Source organism: Bombus pyrosoma, linkage group LG8 (assembly GCF_014825855.1).
Source record: "Bombus pyrosoma isolate SC7728 linkage group LG8, ASM1482585v1, whole genome shotgun sequence".
Lineage (NCBI taxonomy): Eukaryota > Metazoa > Arthropoda > Insecta > Hymenoptera > Apidae > Bombus > Bombus pyrosoma.
The window spans coordinates 4,402,586-4,422,136 of NC_057777.1; the positions used below are offsets into that span (position 1 = coordinate 4,402,586).

Below are 19,551 nucleotides of genomic sequence, written 5' to 3' on the forward strand. Positions count from 1 at the left end.
AGCGTGTGATTTCTCGTTTCGGTTTTATGCGAAGCATTCTTTTAAAAATTAGAAACCTGTTTTGTTCGCCAAAATGAGAACGCGATTGAAGTATAAAAATGTGCAATAGGGTTAAGAGAATAATGTCGTTTAAGATATGTTTGCTTGTCGTGTTACGCGAGCAGAGTCGTGGCCGCGACGCTGGAAAGGCGGCGCGACGAAGCGCTCTTTAACGAGCGCAGAAATTACTGGCACATAAATTCATACTGCGGTTTACATACCTGGTAGCTAAAAGTCACACCGAGGAGCATTAAGTCTGTCGTACGCACGACTTAGACATCGCGTTGTTAATATTAAAACGTGTTCGTCGTGTTTGTCTATTTACGTGTAAAGTATTTCCATAAATTTCCTATTACAAATTGAATAAACAGCATTGAGTCAATCTTATCCTGACAGATATGTAAAAAAAACAGTACGCTCTGTACATCGTTTTGTGGTTTGTAAATGACACAAGCAATCTTGAACCTGAATATTCAAAAGTTTCGCTCCCTTGGTCTCAAATCGATTTTGTAAATTTATCGATTTATCTACTTTATTTGCATGCATTCGCATTTTACTATTCCGTCAAGCTGACGTTAATTGCAACGGCCAATTGAATTACAAAAATGAGGAGCGGCTAGTAATTCGAAGCATCGATAAATTTCAAACAGATATCTGTCAAAATGTCTATATGTAATCTTCTCAGCAGCTAAATTAATTCTACTTTCTACTAAATATTTTTCCACCTCACCGCGTGATTAGTGTCCCCGAAGAAGCTGAAAAACCGACTGGTTCGTTTATTATATGAGACTGTACAAGAAACTACGAGTTTCGAAGTAAATTTCGAGGAACAACATCCATAGCACCGTCGTTCCTCTAGTTTGCGATTTATGTAGTTAATCAACCCCCAATCGACTTTGAGATAAGCTGCTATTCAAAAGAAGATCTACATGCAACAAGATTTCGCTATACCTTTCAAGTAAAATAATAGTTTTTTATTTTCGCCATTAAGAGATCCTCGTTTAGTAGAACCAAACAGGAACGCGTATAATCTAAGGGAAGAAAAGTCCTTGTAGCCTCCGCCCTATGCTTAGAGACGCTCCATACCGGAACTTGCTCTATCTTCCAGGCTCTTTAGGGGGAAGAAACGCGTTTGTTACATTAATGCTCGCGTCAGTGGCAAAAACGAGGTTCGAGCTCATTACGCTGTGCCAAGTTACACGTTTGCCAGCTATTAAGTATCCCTTACAGTGTGGCAAGAAACGTTCCCCCCGCGGTGGACACCGTGAAACAGAAGACAGAAGAAAGGATGCGGCGGCGTGTTCGAATCAAGAGATCATTTGGAGCCACGTGCGGGTCCGTCGCAAGAAAGTTTCGCGTCGTTTCGTTGGAAATCGTCGTGTCACGGCGCCATCGTAGCTATCGTACTGACGCTACATAAGGACTTTTTCTTTTTTTAAAGTTCCTTTATTGACAGGATGCTAGACAGGGTTAGTCATCATCGATAGACTGCGTGTTTTCACGTATTTATGGGAAATTTGAAAGTGAAACGTTGCACAGAGCGCGCGAAATATCAGGAATATGTAAAATAGAGTACTCGTTATAGTGGAACTTGTTAGGTTTGGTTTCTTTAGCGAACAACCTGTCTTTTAATAAAGAAATTACGTACGAAGATATCAATTTATGTAAATGTCCGCAGTCTTGGTCATTGGAGACAGAACATTAACTCGAACCGTGGATGACCCATAAGATTTCTCCAATTTTTATTTGCTGTTTCACGTAGATTATTAGCGCGTATTTAGTAGTATTTTAATTTTAATAATTGAGTATCTAAATGTTAACAGGTATAATATAGGATAGTAGAGAGAGAGAGAGAGAGAGAGAGAAGAAGAAAAGTCAAAGAGAAATAGGGAATAGTTTCGCAACTTATTGCTCCATATTATATTTTTGTATTTTTATATTTTACATTATTACAGTTACGTTATTGGATGTTAGTTATGTTACACTAGAATTATTACATAATTATGGAAATTCTGACGCTGTGAGAATATGAGCAGTAAAGACATAGAGAATGAGGAATATAAGAGGTACGTTTCCAAGTTAAGCGTAAGTTGCAATTGTTTTAAGTCTAAATATGAAGTACGAGGGACATTAAGCTCAGTGATTGGAGAAGTACACCAAACGATACGTAAACCAAAGAGAAGTGTAACTGGAAATCCAACCTGTTCCCAAGAGGAAGCTTCATGAAAATAAATCAAACGAAAGCTATAAGATACGATATTTCATTTACTAATTAAGAAATGTTCGAACAATCGATTTGATTCCTAGAAATCGTTAAGGTGTTCCGCGTCTCTTTGACAAATCCTGTACAACGTGGAATCCCCTTTAGAAAATCTCACGGTCGACTCAGCATCAGAAAGTCTCCGATGGTTTTTCCTGCGGCTAACGATCGCGATAGCATAAAGAGAGCCAGAAGAAGAAGAAAGAGCAAAAGAGAGAGAGAGAGAGAGAGAGAGAGAGAGAAAGAAAGGAAAAAACGATGGAAAGAAGGCGGCTCTGGTTTCTTGCGATATCGGTGCCCTTCAATTACCCGAGTGTATTTTAAGAAACCGCCGCCTCCCTTTTCCCGAAGCATGACTTTTCGCATTCCGCTCGATTAATGGATACACGGAGACCGCGGCGAGCTACCTTCGCGGCCACGTATACCGTTAAAATCGAAATAAAAGAAACGAGTCAGAGGGGCGAGGTGGAGGGGATGAACGTTCGTCAAGACGGAGCAGCGATAATTGGCACTCGCTTTAAGGCTCTTGGTGGCTGAGTCGAGTGCCATTACAATCCGTGAACCCTGGCGCATCGCGACAAATGAGGCGAAACGCCGGCAAATAGTCTTCGTACCAGCAAATAGTAGACACCAGTATGTCCCACTATCTGGCTCCTTTTTGGTGAGCTGCGATTTCAAAATACGTTAGTTCATAGGGTACTATGGTTTCTAGATGTTTGTTCTATGGGGTGTTCCGAAGCGTTATTTGATATGACGAGGACTTAGGTTTGAATGCATACGTATTGTAGTTTATGGACATTCGTTGCACAGGTTGTTCCGAAGCGTTATCTGGTAAGACGATAGTTTGGGATACGTAGTTGGGCTACGTATTATGGTTTTTAGCAGATGTTTGCTCTATAGAGTGTTTTGAAACGTTACTTGATATTATGATAGTTTGGCTGAGGTTTGGACACATACGTATCATAATTTATAGATATTCCTTGCACTGTTTGTTCCCGAGCGTTATTTGGTAAGACGATAGTTTGGGATAGGTTTGGCTACGTATTATGGTTTCTAGCAGATGTTTGTTCTATGGGGTGTTTTGAAGCGTTATTTGATATTACCATGACTTCGACTTGGACACATATGTATTATAGTTTATAGATTCGTTTTGTAAGTCGTTTTCCTTTATTTCCTAAGATCTATGGCTTGGCATAGGTTTGCCTATGTATCATGGTATTTGACAAATGTTTGTTCTATAGGTTGTTTCAATACCTGTTTGGATTCAGCTTGGGTCCAGATTTGGATACGTATTATGATACAGCAGTTTCAGAAAATTCCAATATCTACTTGGTTTCTTTGATATACTACGATTACACAATGTGTTTGTGTTTATTCGTTACCTATTACGTACGTATTCATTAGCAATTTGGATTAGCATTAGCTTCGAGTACCTATTATGATTCATAGCAGATATCTGTTCTATAGATTGTTTCGAAGCATCCTTTCATAGGATAACGATGATTTGTATTAGATTTAGCTAGATCGTTTATAGCTCGACGTGTTTTCAAAATTACCTTCCATGTGTCTAAAATGCCTCTAATTTACGTCGAGCAAGCGAATTTCTACACGATCGAAACGATTATAAACGATATCCCTATTGAAGCTTATTGAAGATTGTGTGAAGAGGTTCTCTAGACGAGGTGTCCGGGGCGGCATGGATTAACAGAGCAGCGATATTGCCACGGCATGACGACGATCGAAGCCAGCGATCCATGGACCCGTATCGATATTACGAACAGTTTTGCGGCATCAAGGCCGCCTCCTTACTCGAGATCTTGTCTCTCACGATGACTCACGCCTAGGCTGGCTGCTGCCTCGCCGTGGCACTCTCTTTTGCCTTCCTTCTTCTTTCTCTCTCTCTTTCTCTCTTTTTCTCTCGTTTTAAATCGCCAGAGTACGGAAAGAAGCGAACAACAACAACGACGACGACGACGAAGACGACGACGACGACGACGACGGGTAAATAAAGGCCAAGAGATCCGGCGAGCGAGACCAAGATCGTGAGAGAGAAAGAGAAAAAAGTGAGAGCGGTTCTCCAAGCGAGCTTACACGTTTAACATAGTTTATAGACACATCGTGCACCACCGTACATCCTCTAACGTAGTTAGATCGATTATGAAACGAACCGACCCGGCAGAACCAAGCTTCGTTCTGCTCTGGGCGAAATTGAATCGAGGAAAATCATCTTTCGACTCGAAGCGTTTATAATATTAATAGGATAAAAAGTTATCTATTGATAATCGATCGGTGATGAATTTTCTCGTACTGTTTGCAATTCGTTTCCTATCTTTCCTATTAAGTTTTCCATTCCAATTTTTGATAACTCCGATGACAGCTTCCATTGTTCTGAATAGAATTCTTAAAAAAAGCTGTATTACTTATGGGATGGCCCGATATTTTCGCTGCTAATACATGTGCTATTTACACGATTTTATTAACATTACCTATGAAATACTAAAAAATTATATAATAAAAATATGATTTTGATTATTCATGATGATCGATGAAATATGAGTTTGATTATTCTGCGCGAAGCTCAACATAGAATTTCAAGATTTTGAGAAGCTTACACGACTACTCGGATCGTCTTCAGATAGTTCTACTTTGCTATAATTTGCTTATAATTTTGCTAAAAAGAATTAAGCTTTCAGCAACACGTTAACGTTAATTTGACACACTTTGTCCCACACTATAATTGCATTGCAACGTTTAATGTGCACACTGTTCCTCCGACAATCTGCACGTTAAATCTAAACCATCCGCATCATGGAAAAGTTACTAGTCGACGAAATTTATCTTATTTTCATCATTGTGAATGTAAGGTGGGTCACCTATGACCATCGTGGCAGTGGACGTGGTAAAAAATCGTGCTCGCGTATTACAGGTTGTATTTCTCTCGTTTGGAGATTTAGAGAGAAACTTTCGCGATTGCAAATCCCTGCGATGATAATCAGTGGATGCAGATTGCTTCCTGATGGGAAATCGGAGCGGGATTTATTTGGCACCGCGTTCATTTCCAACGGTTGTAAACAAGGCAGCCGTTGATTCGCGATTACGCGGAAAGGTGAAAGTCGCGATTAGCGTCGCCGGTCGGTCGAGTTCGGACTGTAGATTAATCGAAATACAGATCGAAAAGCCAGGGGAATGTGGGCGGAGATATTATCCTTCGAACCTTCGACTTCTTCGTCCGATACGCGATTTTTGCGAAACACTCGCGCCGATTTGCCAATTTTTGTTATTAAGTCGAATATGAAATGGCCGATTTCACAAATAAAAAGTGAAATCTTTCGTATAAACATAAAGTATAGCGTGTTGCGCCCTCGAGCAACAATGTTACAAGGATCGCAGGAAGTGTAATTTGCAGTCGCTCAAGGAACTGAAGTTCATCAGGTTTCGAGCAATTTTTTAGGCAGATCAATTTTTAGATTGAAAAATAAATAGCTTTAAAAGGAGAACGACGAGCATCTTCCTTGTACTCTTCGGTTATGTTTGCTCATCGTGGTTTGTCTTCAGCAAAAGTTTCTCCTTTTTATGAATTCTTTTGTCATCGGTGCTTCCGGCTCAGATTATAAAAGGAATTAGAAATTTCGCGAATTTTGAGAGAAAAGGGGCGGTTTCCTTTCTTGAACTTTATTCCTATATCGTGTAACCATAACGTCTGAATAATTGCCACAATACGACAACTGACTGTTCACCAGAATGAGATTACGAAGCAACGTCTCGTTAATTGAATTCTCCTATATTACAGTACTTTTCTATTAATAATTCTGCAACTCCGACGAAAACATATTAAGAGGCTGTTTAAGCAAATAAATTAATACTACTTTCTAGATTCAATAATTGTATCCACTTCAAACTTGTTTCTTGTAGGAACTCGCAGAAGATCGACTTGGCTACTTGACTGCATCAACATTGTTGGCTGACCAGGACCAGTCCTATTCTACTTCTTTTTCAGCTACGTCAAGTACTATCTGAAATGAAATTGTAAATAATAATTTTCACAGTGCAAAGAGTTAATTGCATAGAACTTTTACACAGAATAGAACTGTGCTACTATAATTTTGTATCTAAATGAAAATCTGAACTGGTATGTAAACTAATTTTTATCAATAGCTGAGAAGTTTCATTATATTATGTAATATTTTATTATTATTATTATTATTATTTGTATAATTTTGAACTCATCAGCCTAGAAATAGACCTGGCTTACGATTCCTTTCATACCTGCCTTACTATCGCTATTTAACTTATTTAACTAATTGCTTATTTACATAATCTATTCTATTTCTACTTTATTACTATTATTTATTTATTACCAGTCTTCACTCCTGTTTCTCTTTCTTTTTCTCCTCTAAATCCTTCAGACGATCTACCGTTTCTTCCTCCGTTCTTCCGAGGCTACCTCTTGGTCCATCTATTACCCTAAATTATTTATGGTAATGTATCACGATTCTCTGCTATAATATCTAATTATGTTTTACTATTTGCTCACTTATTATCATATATTATTATTCAGGAAACTCAACGGATAAGAATTGGAAATTTTAGGATCGTACGACCCAGTCTATGTCTTTTAACGTTGAATATTCCAAAGTTTATCCGCGACTATTGGCGAATCAGAATTTTACTCGAATACACTGGCTGCGTAACAAAACTGGTGACTGATCGAGAAAAAAGGACACAGTTTCGATCTTCTCGCTTGTCAAAGCGAGAGACGAAGGCGCGTGGATTGCGACAAAAAGGCGGGAAAGTACGCGGCTACGAAGGTTGCCCGCGAAATTTCGTCAAGTGACAGTGACACAGGAATACCGAATTCGCGAAACGAAACGCGGTGATTTCTATGTTACGGCGAACGAAACGTCTCGAGGACGTGATCTCGCATACGAATGCTTATTTGTCGAAAATCTACGGGGTGCACTTTGAAGTGGCGTCTAAGAGAAATGTATCGTTGAAACTAGTTTGAAATTTCCGTTTCGTTTTTACTTCTCCTTCTTCTCTTTTGTTTAAATTGTCACGTTCTTTCACGAAGTTTCCATCCAGTTACATTTTTCTCTCGTTGACAAATATCTTCATTGTTTGAACAAAATATCGAGAAATATCCGTCTTATTGGTATGCAGGATTTTATATCGAAGAACATCTTAAAACTTCATCTACAATGAATTTTCTGATGATTTCATGTAGAAAACAGTTGTTCACGAAGACGTTCGTTGACATTGCGATTGCGCGAAAGAAAAATTAAGCTTACACGTATGTGCCATTATATGTCGAGAGATTAATTTGATTAGATTTATGCTGTGGATTGAATTAAACGATTACTTCGCTCAATGATTGCAAACATAAATCTACCATTAAGGAAACAATAGAAAATCGTACGCTTTAAGAAAGATAATAAAAAATTACGTGTTACTAATGAATCATTTCGTTCTGTTGAAACTTTACGTAAGCACCTTCTTTCGACCAGAAGAAATAGGATTGTACGTAATGCAGCAACAAAGTAGAAGATGTACATTCATTGTCAGACTTACTTAGTGACTATAATTCATACGATTGCCACGAATCTATGACACCTCTATTACTGCAAACTATATCAGCTGTTCCATTCACTTTTTCCATTTTCTTTTTCTTTTCTTGTTACAATCAAAGCTTTTATCATTTTCTTTTATGAAGATATATCTAGCGGTTCAAGACAATCAAGGACCTTCCTTATCACAGAGTGTATCAAAGAAGATAATGACGAGCTACACGTTTCCGTCATATTCAGTGAATCATCTTGTTTAACGATGCCACTGTGTATATAAACTGTAGAGAACGACTGCTTAGAAGGTTAATTAATCAAATTTGAAAGCAAACAACTCTACGAACACTGAATCACGCAAAAAAAAAAAGAAAGAAAATGATGTTTCGTGTGACGCAACATATGCGTCTCCGTTAATCCAATCTGCTCTCGCAACTTTCTCGCTTCATTAGTAGATATTTATGTAGTTGTTGGAAAATTAGAAATACAAAAAATCTAAAGAAACATATAAAGTAGAATTATTTATATTTATTTATATTTTTTTGACGATTAAAAAACACTAATACGACGTATGAGAATAAGAATATATACAGTACTAAGGGTATTCGTTAAAACGTACCTTGTATTATTTATACAAAATTATTTGCTACAATGTTACACTCACCCAATTTCTATGCGTCGTTTCGCAACTTGATCTTTGATAGTTTACCGTCTTAATAGTCTACTACTTAATTATACGACGAATGGTCGTTTCCTTTCATTTCTCATTTTCATTTTTAATTAAACGTTTCTGTTGCATCGACCCATTCGTACCACTGGCAACTACATTAATTTACATAAGAATAAAGGTATAATATTATATTTCCATAATTTTTATTCATTATTGCATTATTTAGTCCTTGATGAAATAATCGCCACATATATAGGGTGGCAGATAAAAGAAAGTTTTAAATTGATACAATACAAATTTCAGTAACTTCTGTACAAAAAATATCTCACCATATTGGTAACAGTGAATTATATTTATTCGTTGCTCTATTAAATATAAATCCATTTTGTAAGATCATATCTCTTCACGCTTCTCGTTCCATAAACATCCTTTTATCCTCCACTGTACATCCGATCAACCGTACGAATCGTCACTTTCCGTAGCAGACCTGCTAATACAATAAATATAATAATATTACATCTGTACAATTTTTCCGCCTTATTATTTGATTCTTAATAAATTAACATTTTAACTAATACTAGTAACATTGCATTCTTCGTCCTTAATAAATTAACGTTTTAATTCATGATCTTGGTATATCTCATCGAACGACTATACCGATCCTCAGTTTCTACAGCACTGCTGCTGATACTAATAATATCGCGTTTGCACAATTGTTACGTCTTATTGCGTTATTTTAAGTTAACACTTACCTTAACACGGTCTTAACACTTTACCGACCGATAGTCTATTAATCGGTTTTCGTAGCCGACGCCTGCCGACCGATAACCTATTAATCGGCTTTCTGTCGTCGACGCCTGCCGACCGATAACCTATTAATCGACTTTTTGTCGTCAACAATCTTTCTCATTATTTGAGCAGTAATTTGTTATTTAGTACTAAAGTGCTATGTGTAGGTGCGTTGCTTTGTAAGCTCGCACAGTTTTATACGAATTTGAAAAACTTACCGTTCGCGATGAAAGAAAAGAATGGTATTGCAGAGTCTAAACCAAAACAGAGCCGGCGCCAGGGAGAATCTGAGCCTGAGATACCGATCGGACGTGCGTATGCTGTTGAATCGCTCGGTAAAATGTCGGTAAAATGCTAAAACTCTAAAATGCTAAAACTCACCATCTGGCTACATCTCTTCGAGAAACCATAGGAATCGTCACTTTCTATAGCGGAGCTGCTAGCGCTAGGCTGGAAAAACGGCCTTGCGAAAGGCAAATCGCAGCAGCACGCGGTACAACCGGATATACATTCGTAGGCATCGTGGGCAGCCTTGTCGCGACGTTCATGTCGGAAAACACCTGCGTTTCAACGGCCTAGAGCAGCAGACAATCCTTTACGTCGGCGACCTTCCGCGAACCATTGCGAAACCATAGTCCACGGTAACTGCAACCGGCATCCAGATGCATAGGATGCCCGTTCGATTCTCTTTCTAACCAGCCGAATGTCACCGCTGCTATTGTCACCACATGACAACCGACCATTTGTTACGAGACTAGTCCGACGTTTGTTCAACAACGTTAACCGCTAAGAATGTCCTGTTGCAAGCGGAATCTTTAGCTTTAATGATGTTGCTCGATGGTATTGCAGGAACGTTGTGAGATGCAACAGGGTGATACATTGGATTTCGAAAAATTCCAAGTTACCTAAGAGTCTATTTATTTACGGTTGGCTAACATGATTAACGAGTATAGGGAAGTTGTTTAAACAGGACACACTGTGCGTGTTATCGTTATTCTCGGTCGTCAAATAGGGAAAATTAGAGATTTGTATATAAGGTGAGAACAGCTGTGTACTCGTGACTGAATAGAAATTATTTTAATATTTTTTGTACTTTCAAATCGTGCAAAAAGCAGAAATGGTACACAGATAATTCTTAGACTTTGTCATTCGGTAAACTTATACTAGAAATTCTCTTATTACGCTGCTATTCTTTAATAAATAGAAAGTTTAATACGGATACGTATTTTAATTTCAATTCTTTGGACTTGGAATTACTAAATACTATGTGGATCTACCAAAAACAGCGTTGGACTTGATAAACTGGAAAATATCAATAAGATAAAACTGTAGTATTTTTAATAAAATTTCAGAAATTTGTATTTTTAATAAAGCAATAGCGGCAATACCGAGAGAAAATATTTCTATCTTGAGCTCTTTACATCAAGACGTCCAGCAGTGTTCATTTTCTTTAATCGAGAATTTACGAGCGATACGCATTAGGGTGCATTTTATCAAAAGCGTTGCTTGTGTTAGTCTCCGGCACCACCCGTGGTGAGAGGTGATTCTAAAAAACTCCAGACAACCAGGATTAAAAGAAGTAAAGAAAAAGCGGTCGTTGCCAAAAAAAGACGCGCTTTATCGGATATAAACGATGCTACGGAAAAATAAGATACATCAATGGGTTCATTATCGATTTGGCATCGAAATTGCTCAATTTGCCCGTTCTGGGACCTACATATGCTTTTGCTCGGTGGAAGTGTTTCGGAATAATATCATGTAAAGATATAGTCTTATTTGTAATTTGTGTCTTTATATATAAAATTCAGTCTTCCTTTTTTCCATGAAAAATGTTCAAATATACAGTGCCGTTCAAAACTTTGCAATCGTTCTAGTGTATGAAATTGAAAATAAAATTGAAAACTATGTAATTGAATATATGCATCGCTTTAAACGGTAGTCTATTAGAATGATTTTCTAATTTTTCCAAGTAGTAGCTTTTTCTCCCTTTTTAATACTATAAGAGATTTTCCAATTCGAAATTATTTGAATACGCAGTAAGGAGAGATAATATTCCATTAGATAATGAACTGTCCATTTCGTTTACTGTTAAGTATAGAAGATGTAATATTATAATGTTATTGTAGAATAACATATTATAAGATGTTGTTATATAATGTTATACTATTAAGTACTATGTAATGTTGTTGATTTATATGTATGCTGACTATTAAATGCTAGTTGAGAGTATTAAAGTTGGTAAAACAAATCCCTGAATTTTGTATCGAAATGTTTTGAACATTACCGATCGGTAAGAAATCTGATAAAACTCGGTGTTGCGCGAATGGTGAAGCAGCATTGAGAAGAACCGATTGATCGGTATTATCTCGATCGATAATATAGAAATCTAAAGACTCCCTTGCCTTTGCGATAACTAGACGACAGTTCGTAAAGATCTATGTAATCGTTCTGTGAGAGATAGATGGTGCGTGGAGTACGCTTATTTTTAAGTTTTTTTAAAGTCTTATTTTAACTCTCAGTTTAGACAAGCAATGTGGAATGCGTACTTCTTAATTTTAATTAAAATTAAAATAGACGTTTATATCGTATTATATTATCAGCACTTGCCATGGGATACATTGTGCACACTTTTTGTACAAAGATACGTTATTTCACTTAGAGTGAAAAGTTAGAAGTTCCTTTATGTAATTCGTTTAAATATTAAATTACTAAATGGAACAATTGATTTAACAGAATATCTATAGTTCCATTTTTGAAATTTCGTCCCAAGTAGATTAGTATCTACTTGGTATCTACTATTAGTTTAGCGTTACTTCTAAGTAGGTTTTAGTTCTAAGATCTACTTTCTTATTTGTTAATTTGAATCTACCTCTTAATTTTAAGTCTCATTGTAGAACTGTGGGGGGATAAGGAGGGATTTATTCTTCGTTTTAAGTTATAGTTTTAAACCTTATTCATAAGTCTTAATAAGATTAATTCCAAATTTGATTAGCATAACCACAATAATCACGTCTCATATGGAAACACACAATTTTGCTGTAGTAAATATTAAAATACTTTTGTGAACCACTGAATACAGAAGTATCTATATCCATTTTTAAGCAATTTCAATGATCGAATTCGATATATGTTTGTAACAACTCTTTTGAATAATGCTCATTATTCTAGATCGTAGACGAATCAGATAATGTAAAAACAAATCTGAAAACTGTTGATTGTATTCTTTACCTGACATTTAGATGAGCCGTTCACGCTTCTTCTTGTTGTGCCTTCTACGATTCCTGTCTAACCATTCCAACTAATCACTCTAAAACTGACTCGTCTACGTTATATCTCAATACGATAGATCGATCGCGAAAAATTATATCGATTATTGATTAAATATCACGATATATAATTGCGTATTTCGAATTTAAAACTAATCTAAATTTTAATCTAATTTAAAACTAAAAATTTAAAAAACAAGATATATATATACAGAGAATATTTTTATATCAAGTTAAAACAGTCTTTATATCAATGAGGTCTTTGTATGAAGACATTAGAAGTATAAACGTGTTTAGACCTTGAAAAGACAAGTTTTGACTCACTCTACCTGTTACTCATTCCAGAAACACTAAACCATGCTACCACTTAAATCAGTCTAATCATCTTTTGCTTTTAACCGCGACCTTCTCTTGTTTGCTAGAAGAAGATCTTGATATTACGAGCTATTAATAATCGCACCATATTTCTAATCATCAACGAAAATAAAATTGTTCATACAAGAACAAACAGTTTTTAAATAAGATTATGACTTTAAAACAATTACACTTAGAAAATAGGATCATTAAAATGTTAGTTTAAATAATTTACAACAGTAAAGTATGAAAATCAGTAGAAATTTTCTTTTATTAAGAAAAAGAAAATATACGAACACATTATTACATGTCCTAAGTATTTTTTACACGTACAATATGTAGAAATTTTTGGTATAATCACATAATTTTTCTTTGCGCTTTTTTAAACGGAAGAGGGCTTAATTATTCCTGCGTGCAAATAGAATGATGGAAACTCTTAGTAATTTACTCTGGCGGGAAGATTTTGTTCAGTGGCACGCGACTAAACACCTCGTTGCTCAATTGGGTGAAAACTTGACTGAAAGTTTCCTCGTAGGGGCCCTGGAGTTCCTTGAAAAGCAACTCGGAATTTTCATTCATGAAGTTGTTTAATTGTTGTCCTACAAAAGAAAAAGAAGGTAAAATATTAAATTATTAAATATGTAATTCGAGGTCACAATATTCAAGTCTTCGAAACTCGTGTAAAATTACAGAAATTTTCAATCACAACAGCATCACATCAGTCTAGGTTATATTTTTGTTAGTTTATTAGGTTAATTATTCCATTTCTTTAATCATCTTAAATGTATTCTTTTTCATAAAATTTAATCTAGACCTAACCTCATTTAACCATTAAACGTTATGATAGATAAAATATCATCCGATACAAATTTTATTTTAATATTATCAACCTATAATAAAACTATCACACTGTTACGTTTAATCACTGCAAACGATAATTTTTCTTACTTTTTATATAAAATATTGAATTTCATTCGTGATAGCATTAACCTAATTTTGTTTTATGACGATCATAGAGGTAATAACTATCATTAATTAACAATTCTGAATGATCTGTCATACTTTGTATAATCTAACTTAGAACTGAATAAATCTAATAAATAATGCATCGTAGCATCGCTAAGATAGAAGAAAATATTTATGTTAGAATTTCCATATAATCATGACTGACTTCGGAAAAGATCAACTGTAAAGGTGAACGTTGTACATAATCATAAATTTATAAGTCTATGCACACGACGCATTATTCTTTTTTCATTCGAAACGGTGACCTCGTAAGATAAATAAGATCATATTTCTATTTTTGTGAGTAGCATAACAAGTATCATTATTGTAATCGGGTCATAAACAATGATTCTAATGAATAGTTTTCCTATAATTTTATACAAAATTGTGAGTCACGATGCATTGGAAATGTAAATACTACATTAGAAGTTTTCTATAGTATTATTACTAGATTATCAAACTGAATGTATTTATGAAAAATGTATTATTCGAATTATGAATGATTGAAGTAGAAAACTTATACCAAAGAAATCCAAATGGAAATTATTTGGAAAACTATATTGCTTTTATCTCACTAAAAGTCCCTAGAAACTCATTGTTGTAAGTTATAAAATTTCTCTGACAAATTCACAAATTAATCAAATTGATCGTTCTGGTAGCTGTAATATTAATACGCAAAAATGTATAAAAAATTCGGCTTTTAGTTAATATTTGATAAATGAAACAAATTTCTACTTGGATTGTGATGTTTATAAAAGTTGAAATTTGTATAGGCATGCACAGTAATTAGTACGATTGCTGCTATTGTATGGTGATTTTTGATAAATACCTAGTGTTTTGTCACCATCGAAGAGGTTGTTGAACTGCAAGTTTATTCGAGCAGGATTGAATTTCACTGCGTATTTCTTGATTTTCAAGTAAGTCTCTCCGTTCTTTTCATATTTCTCGCAGAATAATTCGTTACGTGATTTCAAGTTATCTAAATATTTGAATAAAAATAATTATTGAAAAAGCATTATTCATTATTTATATTTATTATTTAAACGCAACAGATATAGATTTCTATAAATATAGGAAGAAATACAAATCCTAAAAAATGGAGAAAAGAGAAGAAAATGTGAATAAAAGGAATTACAGCTTTGCAAAGATGGGAATAGACGAAAATTTAATTTTTATATTTTTGAGATGAATTGATATCGAAGAGATAGATTCCTAAAAAAGCGGAGAAGAAGAGGTCGTGAAGAATTTGAAAACGTTATTTATCATCTACAATGTTAAGTTTTTTAAATTATAAGATGTAAGTAGTTAATATATAAGCAAAAATATATTTACACATGGTAATGTTTGATCTTCCAGATCCCTTGACTGGCAAGACTAATACTTTTCCTTCGATCTTGTAATCGGCGACAAAGTCTACTTGAGGATTGATCGAATCGGACGTCAATAAACATCCATTATCCACATCTAAGCTAAAAAACAAGCGTTATCCTTAATCATCGCCTTGGATCGAATCGTAAGTTTCATGTAAACATTGTATTTTTCTGCAATGCGTATAATGTTTTTTTTTCTTTATTTACTGACTATTTTGTAATTTATGGAAAAATGTTTTATCTCGTTTAAAGAATTATGCGTTAATTATCATCTACGACGTAAAGTAACTTCGATACACGTTTCGTGCAATATCTGATAGAACAATCTACCGAATTATATTTTGACGCGTTCTTGAATTTTTCTAGTTTTTCTACTTTCAATATTATTAAGTCTGTATTATACTCTCAGCAATTTAGAATAGATCCTTTTATTGGTTCGATTTTTTCGAGTTCAAGTTTGATTTTAACGAACAGGACACAACTTTCAATTTCTACAAGGCATTTCTTTCTCTTTTTTCTTGTTACTTTATTGTGCGTTGTACCGGTTCTGCCCATATTTGGCCGATTCTTATAATCCGAGCACATGATACATTTCTTTCCTTAAATTATTACGCAACCGTTCTACCGTGCTTACTTATTTTTATTCGATTCAACTTGTTTACCAAACAGTCAATACAATTCTCCGTAATATCATACATAGTAACATTTTTTAACTACGAATCGATTAACGTAATTTTTAATAACCAATCTATTTTCTAATTCTTGGAAAGCAATTAATTGTCCAATTATTGAATATTAAATAAAGCAAGCCTTTTTTCAACTTACTGATGATTGTAGATCTTAATACCCTTCGTAAGGCCATGTAACTTAATATTCTTATATTCCTGCTTCAAAGTAACCGATCCTTGTGTTCCTCCGATACTCACGCTGTCCACGGCCAATGGTTCAATCGGCAAAATCCTTAAACTCTTCAAGCCTGCAGAAGTAATTCATCTTTAATTTCGATTCACTCTGTGATTTTTAACTTTCTTTCTTATTTTTATTGAAAAATGTTTCAAACACTTGACTTAATGAACGATTATACTATCATATAATATGAGAAAGAACCAGATATATAGCACAACATTCTTTTAGCTGTTTTAAAGACCTAACGTAATAAATAAAATTAGGTTTAGACGTAAGTAACATAATTTGTCCACAAAGGATGGAAACGAAGTTCGTCTAGACAGAATTAATAAATTCTTTTAATCGCATGATCTCTCTAGATAGTCAATCGACCGGTCACTAGAAACGATTATATAAAAGTTCTTCCTGTTGCAATTGCAGCCAATGAAAAGCACAGTTGCCGCATTTTTCACTTTTTTAGTTGGCAAGATTAATAACGTGTATATCGCTCTGAAAATTTTCCGCGTGTAATTGTTTTTATTCTTCTTTTACATATTTGCATAAATACATAACGTTTGTAGTCTATTTATCAAATGTCAAAGTCTAAGCAAATCTTCACAACTGTTCCGCAAAAAATTAAATTATTCTTCACTGAAATTATTAAATCCTGTTTCTTTGTTTAATTGAAATGAACTATACCGATGATGAGAACTCTCAGAAAATTGTTAGCAAAAGCAGTCAAAATGAAAATATCGAAATTATTAATTTATATGGATAAGATCTTTGTATAATAATTGTTCCAATACTAACCGTTCGTATGAGAATTAAGAAGGGTACGTTAAAATTATATATATATATAAAATTATATAGTTATATTTCGAGAATTATGTTTGAAATTATGTTAAGCGTTCAAGGTTTGGGCCTTATGAATGAGAGTATGTATACAGGTGAACACGTGTGTGAATTTTGATTGGAGATCCAGAAAGCGAAGGGAGTCAACTTGAGTCAAGGAGAACCTCTGTAAATTGCCACACGTGATTATATTGGAGAAACTAATGCCAGTTTCAAGGAAACGCAGCGTACATTGCTCTTGTGAAATCAACAAGGAATTGTGCACAACGTTTACCGATCGAAAATTGTGACAAAAATGAAAAGTAGCAAAGGGGTCAAAGTCTGTTTCAATCGACTCTCTGTCTAATTTGAATCCGTGGAAGATATTTTTCTTCAGGTTTCTTTGGACAAACTTGCAAATGTGAGAAATGGTTGTTCAATGATACAGGTTTCTCTCCTGCGTTCCTATAAAAAGTTTTAGCCTCTAGTGAAACCTGTAGGAACCTGAATATCAAATACGAATTCTACTATTTATAAACAAAGACACATTTATTATTAATACCTTCAAAGGTAAGAACGAAAATTTAATAACCAATTCATGATGTTGCCATCTTAATTGTAAAACTAGCAGAGGAAATTAACTATTTGATGCTGATATTTGTAATTAACAATTTAAATAACATTTATAATTAATAATTTTCTCCAAAAGGAATGAAAACTTAGCCTATGATGTTGCACTTTCGAAAATTTAAGATTGAAGATACCGTGCGTGGAGGGAGATGTGATATTACTAGTTCGACTTAAAGAAGAAAATAGAAAAAGAAATGGAAGAACAGATATTATTCTTTCAATGAAAATTGCGTTGGATTAAAAGATCACGATCGGTCAGGTGAAATGGTTGCATAATTGTGCAAATAATAAATATTCAGCGTAAACCTTATGCTCTCGGTAATGACGATAATTATTTGAGTGGTTGGTTCGTCATTCAGAGGATTCAGTAATACGGTAGACGATATCTCTATTCTACATATATTTCTATTAACCAAATTGGTTTTTGCGGCAGAAATTGAAGTTAATTGGATGCATAATGTTTGACTCAAATATACCACATTCCTTGCTAATGATCAGATAGCATATACGTAAGAATATTTTACAAATACTCCTATATCTAATAAGGAATAAAAGATTTTTAAAAATTCTTACACTGTTGTAACAGTTTCTATACAGAAAAAAAGCAATTCAGGATGGATACAGATCAAAATAGAGATCAATTTTCCAATTTTTTGATAAAGAAAAAAAGGGTAATCCTTACCTCCAGCCAACGAAACCACAGCATCTGTAACAGCCGTGTCCAGGCATTCGGAAAGCTGTGCTGCTGGCAATGATCTGCTACATACCTTCCAATTGCTTGCTACAAGAATTAACGAAAAACAAACAAATAAATGAATGATACATACTGAGACTGATAATGAGGGAAAAAATGTCGCATGCAACAGTTACGTAAACAGTTACTGCATTGCAGTGGATCCAATAAAGTGCAACACCAGTTACGAAGCCGATCTGAAGCTCGGAATTGACTTTCTCTTTCAGACCGTGATCATGTCTCCATGATCTATAATGATTTTTCGATTGAAAATCTGAAATGTTTCGTCGAGATTCAATAATTTCATTGTTTACTCGCGGCACAAATTTCTTTTTCATTTTTTCATCGACACTGAGTTCAATACTGACATTTCTTTGGATCCACTCAATGATTCATACGTTTCTACATACATGATATTTGATTTTTCTTTAGTTAAAGTATTAATAAGAGTTAGAAAATTAGCTTTTTTTCTTTGAAGTGTTTCATTGTATCTTATATTAATTTTTTTATGGTTATGGTAAATTTCATTGTTATTAGATGGTGGTTGAGGACAGATCACATGGAGTTTGTTCGAATACAGAAGAATGGCTAGAATGTTTGAATTATTTTACAAGGATTTTCATTCTTTGTACTTTGGAAATCGTTCTAAGCCAAGTGTGTAGCAGAGTGACGTAAGTTAAGAGTTGTCAGGCAAACGTTGTAACAACAAACAAAGAGTCGTGAGAGAAAAATACTGAAGCTACTTACGCAGATCTGCGGCGATGGCCATGGTCAATGACATGACCACGATGAACAACTTCATTATCGCCATATTTCCCGTGAAAATTTCTATTGGATTGGTTGAAGAAGTGGTTCACGACTGTCTTCTCTGGATTGAAAATTACTTCGGACAGTTGAGTGTAAACTGAAGGAAACAGTCATTGATGCAGTCTATTTAAGCAGCAGGATCGCCCCACTACTACTTGTCTGATCAAGTACACGTGCCTCTTCCCTCGAAATTATGCAAAAACGAAAAAAGCCATTAAAATAATACCTGAGGACATACAAAGTAGTGGCGACACGTGAGCTATAAATGTTCAATAGGATTCGTTGTTGTTATTATCGGAAATTCCATTGTGCGATAGAAAATCTTCGATTTAAATCACTACAGTACCTAAAACT

At 34.8% G+C, this 19,551-nt stretch overlaps 1 protein-coding gene and 1 long non-coding RNA gene across 2 annotated transcripts; both read right to left on the reverse strand.

Moving 5' to 3' along the window:
• Positions 1 to 2,072: 2,072 nt before the first annotated feature.
• On the reverse strand, positions 2,073 to 12,490 carry LOC122570073. Its single transcript, XR_006317698.1, has 5 exons — positions 9,698 to 12,490; positions 9,535 to 9,636; positions 8,857 to 9,014; positions 6,658 to 8,679; positions 2,073 to 6,312 (listed from the first exon to the last, which is right to left on the reverse strand). It is a non-coding gene; the product is annotated as an uncharacterized LOC122570073 (long non-coding RNA).
• A 691-nt stretch (positions 12,491 to 13,181) lies between these two features.
• LOC122570068 (protein takeout-like) lies at positions 13,182 to 19,299 on the reverse strand. The gene is made up of 6 exons (XM_043731917.1): positions 19,138 to 19,299; positions 18,340 to 18,438; positions 16,137 to 16,287; positions 15,274 to 15,410; positions 14,771 to 14,920; positions 13,182 to 13,535 (listed from the first exon to the last, which is right to left on the reverse strand). The coding sequence occupies exons 1-6, from the start codon at positions 19,199 to 19,201 to the stop codon at positions 13,381 to 13,383; spliced, it is 756 nt and encodes a 251-aa protein (XP_043587852.1). The 5' UTR covers positions 19,202 to 19,299; the 3' UTR covers positions 13,182 to 13,380.
• Positions 19,300 to 19,551: the final 252 nt, after the last annotated feature.